The sequence below is a fragment of the Lucilia cuprina genome, chromosome 3 (genome assembly GCF_022045245.1).
Source record: "Lucilia cuprina isolate Lc7/37 chromosome 3, ASM2204524v1, whole genome shotgun sequence".
In the NCBI taxonomy this organism is placed as follows: Eukaryota; Metazoa; Arthropoda; class Insecta; order Diptera; family Calliphoridae; genus Lucilia; species Lucilia cuprina.
The window spans coordinates 67,026,384-67,034,574 of NC_060951.1; the positions used below are offsets into that span (position 1 = coordinate 67,026,384).

Genomic DNA, 8,191 nt, shown 5'->3' on the forward strand with positions numbered 1-8,191 from the left:
AACTGGATGATGCAGTAAATTTGTAAGTAAATAAGACGTCAATAAATAGTGATTCTCGTAATAAGGAAAAATATAATATTTTCAACGCCTTTAAACCTTAAAAATCAGTACTTTCAATAGTATTTTTTCAGGAAAAAATTGTGGATTTTTTTCAATATGGAACGTATGTACGAAAATATTTTTAGACTTTCTCGTTCTATGAATGAAAGGTACATTTTTTGTTTTTATGCACACACGCATCACCCTGATTGAACAGAAATATAAATTATAATTGACAGTTTTATGATGCTGTTTGTACATGGAATCGGTTTTATAAATTGATTTTAATTTTTGGGTCATTTATGTTTAAGGTAAATGAAACAACTATTTCTATTGTACAAAATTTAATAAGATTTTTATTTAAATGTTTATAAATATGTGTTAATTATTATGATAATATTTTTGCAATATGCAAAATGTAATTAATTAATGTTCAATAAATCATATAATAAAATGGTAGCTAGCTTTTATCGATATGAGTATATATTGCTTATTTTTTTCTATTCTAGACAGAACATGATAAAATCATATAACCGATAATCAAAATCGTTTAGGCAAGTATGTTTTAAAAAATTTGCTAAAAATATTTAAATTAATTTAGACAACTACATTGCGATTACGCTTTCTTACACACCTTGTTATGTTTTGTTAATAAGTAGATCTTTAAGGTGGATAACTTGTAGGACTTAAAATATTTATTAAAATTTAGACTTAGCTAATAGTCACAATTTGAAAGTATGTATGTAACTGGATCTTACATCTTAATGAGTAAAGGTCTTACATAATGATAAGCGAGCAACTATCAAATTAACTTGAATAATTCTATTTGCACTCTCAAAAAAAATATTACTCGCTTTCGCGTTTCAATAAGAGAATGAAAGAACATCTTTAGTAGTTGAAATATGGTATTACTGTTTCGATACTTTATTAAATTAATCTTTCCTTAGTTATCAAAGGAACTATATTTTTTCCTAATTATTATGATAAAGCTACTTTTATACGTAAATAGTTTAACAAATAATAAAAACATCTAAGAAAGTCTACAAAATTGTTTAATATGTATGTATACATCTTTCTCCATTGAGTGTAATAAATAGTATATTATAGTTATAAAATATTTATTTAATTTTACGGTTTATGTCTCCTTTAAATATCGGAGTAAGAAGTTACATAAATGCTTTTCATGTTCATTTGGAAATTTTATAAATTCCAAGCTTGTGCATATTTTTTTATCCACAACACATCTGTTATTAACGAAGATGTTACAACCGTAAGTCTTTTTGTATATTTTTATCTAGCTCTCGTCGTTTTATATCTAGGGCCAAGCAAAATTAATTCCTGTCATCTCATAAAATTTATTATTAAATGGTCGATAAAAATCTCTCAGTCTTTCAATCGCCGCTGTTTCAATGTGAGGGTGATTGCGCCCTTTAGTTTTGCCCAAACAATGTGGCGTTGAACGTGCTTCTGATTTAAAAAGACAGGGAAATCCTTTAGTTGAATTAAAATAAAAATGCTTTTCGGTCACTACTCTTTTCAATCCCAAAAAATCTTGGACTCTTCCTATTTCATAAGCTGGATCCATAATCAAACGTTCACCGCTGATGAAGAGTAATTGTGAGAGTTGAAAAAACTGCAACCATTTTTCTAAATATCGGGCGTAAACTCCAATTTTCACAGGTCCCCAGTTAGTGTCGACCACTGCATAACTTCCGTTTACGAAGGCCAGCTCTTCAAAACGTTTCATATCTGTTTTTTTACTTGCTGCTTGTGTATAATCGGATATAGCTCTAGTAACGGGATCTCGAACAACTACCAGAAGTCTGTAAATTAGGCTCAATATAATAAATCTATATACATTTATATAAAAATTGAATGTATGTATGTTGGAATTTTATTCACGTGTCTTTCGGCAAGTCTGGAAAGAACTATAGGCAACCTTTTGTTCAACAAGAATATTTATGAACAAAATGGAAGGAATTTCTATGGTAGGCGTGGTACCTTCCATATTAAAAAAATATTAAATCAGTATATCTGAGAAAATGTAACAGAGTCCTCAAATTTTGTCGGAGTCACTTTAGTGTCAAAATGATTATCTAGGACAAAAATTAGCCGGATTAACAGAGTTTCACATTTTGTATGTATTAAATACATAACAGAACTTTAACATCCATGTAAACATTTTGGGTAACAAATTGGCTGCACCTCCCATACATATGAATTATACAATTATATAAAAACTCATTTATCTGAGAATTAAATTGAATTAAATTCTTAAAAATTTGCACAAAGAATTTTAATATTAGCTAACAAACAGTAGAGTTGAGATGGAGTCATTATAAATATTTTTTAAATTTTTGGTTCTCTCTCTGAGTTGTTGTTCCCCAGACATGAATCACAAATTATACTTTGTGCCAGAATTACAAATGAAGAGTTCTGTTCTGAAAATCAAATAAAAAATAAATTTTCAGTTGATTTCTCTTGAGGGTTTATCATTATATAGACGATTTTCATTGTCAAAAAAATCCTGATGATGATTTTCTGAAAAGGGATTTTTATACAAATGTTCATATATTTTATTTTTATTTTATCTATTATTTAAAAAAAAATCGAAAAATATCTGAAATATACTAAAAATAAAAAAATATTCTAAGAATAAAATTAATAATAATATCTAAAAATAATCATGAAATAGTATTTGTCTGTTATTTTTAAATTTTGTATTTTCGTTTTAAGGGAATAATTTTGCATATATTCACGTAATCACGATACAGAAAAATTTAAATCAATCCAAAAATAAACTTAAGTCGATGCAAAAATATTCCATTTTTTCATCCCGGATAATTGATGTTGCCGCATAATCAAATAACGAATATCATCATTATCATTTAATAATGAATTATATAATTTTCAGAAGTGAATGACTTTTGTGTACACAAAACATATTCAATTCGAATTTTATCCTGATATCTTTATAATTCAACGAAATATGTGCGTTTAAGTGTTTTTCGGAACTGGACCTTGTATGGAAGCTATGACAAATTATAGTCTGATACAGATCTACGTTCGTCGTCTGATCTTCGTTCATATTATATTCAAATTTTAAAAATTTTGTGATGATACCGATATATTAGAGGAACTTATTAACGATAAATTAATGTTCGGGAATATATACATTTGTATGGGGCTATGAGAAATTTTGGATCAATTGTTATAATTTTTAAAATCACAGGCAAAAAAAAAAAAATAATGTGTGACAAAATTCATCGACTCAGAATATCACAAGGACCCAGAATATATATATTTTGTTGGGACTAAAATGAATATTTCTTGGTGTTACACACAGGTCGACAAACTTATATATAACTTCTATTATCACTGATGGCGGTGGAGTGTATACAAAATATCACATTTACACATATTTACTGAATATCATATCATACAAAAACTCAATATAGGGAAGTTTGAAGTATATTTGTCAAATTATGCAGATTACAACAACTAAAATCAATCGAAATTAATAAGAATGTCTCTATAGTTAAAATAAAGAATAAAAAAATAGGTAGAAATATCATAAAATATGTTTATTATTAAAAACAAATAGTTTTGACGGTTAAATGATGATTTATGATTGAGACACAAAAAATACACACAAAAAGTCCACACTAGGAAATTTTTTCTTAATTCTCTTTTGAAGTTTTCTTAATGTCCACACATAGAAACTTTTGTTTCAGAAACTACGTATTAATTGCATTGGTTTGCTGTTGTACGAATGAGAATACCAACAAAAAAAGTTTCCCAGTACGGGAAACTCCGTACCGTGAGAGAGATGAGTGATCTACTTTCTCTTTCGTTTTCACACAAAATCAAAAGTTTCCCAAAAGTGTTTCCTAGTGTGGACCGGCAGTTATTAACATTTTATTCGCTCTTTAAAGTCACTTTGTTTGCATAAAGTGAACAGCCCTTGCATGAATTGGTTTATTCTATTTAGACTCAACTGTATGAAAAAATTCCAATATCTTTTCTCATGATATCAGAATTTGTCATCCATAACATACATACGTACATATGTATTTATACTCACTTAGTGTTTGCATTCATATGATGGACTCTTAAGGGCACTTCTTTGGTAACAAAGTAACTGGGCGTTTTCTCCATTGTTATTTGGCCTTCGATCGTGTATGGCATGTGATGCCGATACCAGTGCAAACCTTTCTGATAATGGCGATCAAAGAAATGTACTTCGCAGCCAGCAGCACGAACATCGGGATACAGTCGTATGAATTCCAGTAGAGCTCGGGTTCCGGATTTTTTAACACCTATAATTAAAGTGTCTGGTAAATGGCGCAATGGTCTAGAACCCTGCTGTCGTAAGAGTCGATACTTTGGTGAACCATCCAAAATACGAGTTGCTGATTTGTTCAACAATGAATCTAGTGGCATTCCATATAACGTCTTTGTTCTTGTTACATTTATATCATCCTTTACAGTCATATTTGCTACATTTGCGATTTGGACATGTAACATTGATGATTTAAAAATATTTCTAAAAGGATTCTAAATAGCAAAAATGCATTAAGAAAATATGTAAATATATATCCATATGTACATATTTATAAATTATATGTATGTATACATAACAATGTTTAAATGAAATTAATATTTTTACATTCTTTAAGGTGCGTCCGAGACTCGTAATTAAGCATGAGTTAAATGTGTACGATACGTATATTAAGGATATGCAAATCAATATGGTAATCACAAGGCTACGATTGCTCAAGTTGTTAAACCAATTAACAAAAATTTTCTTCATTTTTTAATTCGATTGACTTGATATTATATTAATAAAGTATTACATTAATTATTGTTCTTCATTCACTTATGTATCTTTTATATTTATTTTTGCTAACTTCATTTTATACGAGAGGTGCTTTTACTTTTCATCGACTTAAATCAAATAAAATTATTACATTTGTCCTTTTACACTCCCTTTTCCTACTATATGTAAATTGAAACAAAAACAAAGACCATGAAAACAAAACTCAACAAACTTTTTGTTTTATACGAACGGTACTCACACTTACAACTTACAACTGAGTAAGAAATCAGCTGATAAAAACGGGAAGTAGCAACAAATACCGTTAGCTGTCTGTTCCCTCAAAAACTCTTACTGTATGTATGCACTACCGGGTTTTAAACCGGTTTGCTCTGTTTTACTACTGTCGTTTTCTTTGTAAATACTGATTTTTCGAATAACCCGTTTTTTATTTAATTTTAATTTTATTTATTTTTATTTGCTTTATATTCAACGGATTTTTCTAATTATTTTAAAAGTTTAATTTTAAAATATATACGAAAATGTGTGATAAGATTTAGTTAATTTAAATTTTATCAATCACACAGCTTCTCCTTAGCATAATTGGTATTGGTTTAAAAGTCACCGAAAATATCATGTTCGATAAGCGAGATATTGCGGCGTACGCGTTTTGATGATATTATAATTGTTACTATATTTTGGTTGAGGGATATATTGGCATAACATTTTATTCGAGATATAATCCTTTTTTTATACCCTTCAACACCATCAGTGGTGATAGAGAGTATATATCAGTTTGTCATTCAATCATCTAAAACCCAACAAAGTATATACATATATTCTTGATCCTTATGAAATTCTGAGTCGATCTAGATATGACCGACTGTCTGTATAAAACACGCTCACGTTAAAACGAAGCAATGAAACTCCACAAAATTCATTCAAAATATTCATTGTTATCCTAAGCAGTTTGGAATTGAAAATCAGTAAGATCGGTGAAATAGTTTCCGGGTTATGAGTAAAAATTTAAGACGACCTCGAAAAAAATGGGGATTTTTCACATATTTATTTGTTCTTTTTACAAAAACTACTGCAAATAAATTGATGAATTTTGTCAGAGATACATCTATTTTTCCATCGGTCCACAATTGGTCATAGCTCTCATACAAGGTCCCCTCCCGAAAATCACTTAAACGCTCAAAACTCATTACCTAATTAAGATATTTATACAAAATTTGCTATAAATATTACTTTTATATACATAAATGTTACCGTAAAATGTTCTTCCTATCGGTCCACAATTGGTCAAAGCTCCTATACAAGGTCCCTTCCTGAAAATCACTTAAACGCTCATAACTCGCTACCTAATTAAGATATTTATACAAAATATACCACAAATATTACTTTTATAAACATAAATGTTACCGTAACATTTTTTTCCGATCGGTCCGCAATTGGTCATAGCTCCCATACAAGGTCCCCTCCCGAAAATCACTTTAACGCTCATAACTCGCCACCAAATTAAGATATCTATACAAAACTTACTACTAACTTTTATATACATAAATGTTTTTTTCGATCGGTCTACAATACCATAGCTGTTATACAAGGTTCTCTCCCAAAAATCGCTTCAACGACCATAACTCATTACCTAATTATTTATACATAAATATCACATTTATAGACGCAAATGTAACCGTAAGTTTTTTTCCGTTTGGACCACAATTTGTCATATAAATAACACATTATCTAGGAGAGAATTGTTACTTTTATGCATAGAAAAGTCATTGTAAAATTTTGATCAATCCACAATTGGTCATAGCTCCCGAACAAGCTCAAGGTGCAAACAATGATATCCATGCAAAATTTGGCACAAATATTACTTTTATATACAGAAAATATACTTGAAATTTGTTTAACGATCATCCACAATTGTTCGTTCATTTTCGAAAATTACGTAAACACTTTTTACTCATTACCAAATAAAGATTTTAAAAAATAAACTTTTTTTACTTTAGAAATGTTGACAGATCATATTACTTGTGTGATCGTGTAAAGCCGGCATAAATCATATATTAGAGCGTTAATAACATACATATAAAAGAAAGTGGTGTTTGTAATGTTCTTTCTATTAAAAAACATGAGAAAACTTATTTCACAAATATTTCACCAATTAAAAAATTATTAATACAAAAGCAGCTGAAGGAGGGTATTCAGGACAATATTTTCACAATATTTTATTGAGCTCTAATATAGACAACCGGCTGTAATGTATACCATAGTGTTTTTACTCTTTTGAAAATTCAAAAATTATAACAAAATAATTAAAGATAAAATCAGATCACATACTGATCATAAATATGAATTGTACAACCTGAAATTACGTATAGACAGACATTGCACTATGAGTCATAGAGCGACTTTGAGATAAAATGTCTAACTGTGTAAAAGCATTAGGCTTGGTTTCAAAAAATAAATGCTTCTAGTTTTTTTCTTCGTGCATAATCAAAGTATGCTTTTTGCTTAGACAAATGGTGCAAAAAATTGTTTATCATTAACCCTTAAGATGTGACGAGATTTAAAATTTTCAGATTTTAAACTTTACAACGCTATATTTCGAAAATCACGAAAGTTATAAGGCCAGTAATTTGTCATTATACAAGTTATATATGGAATATTAATGCATTTATAGTGCATCTACATAAATTCTGTCAAATTAAGTTTATATATCTTAAATTTTTCTGTAGAATAGTATACTAAAGTCGGATTTGAAATATGATTAGCAGTTTCGGTCTATAAAATTGGTATTTTGGTCGCTGATATGCAGATAAAGAAGTTGAAATTTTAACAAAATAATTACGCCAATATCAGCGCTGTTCCAAAAACTTTCATAAAAGTTATGATATAACAATTGCAAAAAGATTGCGTGAAGCCTGCTTATGAATAATGTAAAAATTATAACAAATTGTGCAATCTATTTCAAATGACATCTATTCGATTAGAAAACCGGTTTTTTGGCGCATAATCGATCACCCTATCAAATACAATTCATATGAAAATCGTACTTGTACGTAAATAACTTGATAATATAAACATAATTATAAAAAGCAAAACAAACATGGCGATGAACGAGCAGGTAAAAAATTACACTCCATTATTTTTATCAAGTACATATACATACATATATGTATTTATTTAATATAATAACAGGAACAATTTATAATTTTAATCGAATTAAAAATATTTTACGAAATAAAATTATACAAAAATAATGTTTTTTTTTTAAATGTTCTGGTTTTTATATTTAGAAAGTACATTAGGGAACATTAATTTGTG

At 28.6% G+C, this 8,191-nt stretch overlaps 1 protein-coding gene across 2 annotated transcripts; it reads right to left on the reverse strand.

The window, feature by feature from the left end:
- Window positions 1–34: 34 nt before the first annotated feature.
- Window positions 35–5,134, reverse strand: LOC111678947 (heparan sulfate glucosamine 3-O-sulfotransferase 3A1). 2 transcript variants are annotated; one of them, XM_046945756.1, is made up of 3 exons: window positions 5,010–5,134; window positions 4,124–4,596; window positions 35–1,862 (listed from the first exon to the last, which is right to left on the reverse strand). In XM_046945756.1, the coding sequence occupies exons 2-3, from the start codon at window positions 4,564–4,566 to the stop codon at window positions 1,355–1,357; spliced, it is 951 nt and encodes a 316-aa protein (XP_046801712.1). In that variant the 5' UTR covers window positions 4,567–4,596; window positions 5,010–5,134; the 3' UTR covers window positions 35–1,354. The 2 variants fall into 2 exon arrangements, with proteins under 2 accessions (XP_046801712.1, XP_023296175.2); XM_023440407.2 differs by having other exon boundaries at window positions 4,709–5,130.
- Window positions 5,135–8,191: the final 3,057 nt, after the last annotated feature.

What these genes read in the sequence shown, in the direction of transcription:
- LOC111678947 (XM_023440407.2), bottom strand. Translation starts at nt 4,852, where the DNA reads ATGAAGAAAATTTTTGTTAATTGGTTTAACAACTTGAGCAATCGTAGC. An exon ending in TCGGACGCACCTTAAAGAAT is followed by an intron (nt 4,597 to 4,708) that starts GTAAAAATATTA and finishes TTTGCTATTTAG; the next exon opens with AATCCTTTTAGAAATATTTT. An exon ending in CATATGAATGCAAACACTAA is followed by an intron (nt 1,863 to 4,123) that starts GTGAGTATAAAT and finishes CCTAATTTACAG; the next exon opens with ACTTCTGGTAGTTGTTCGAG.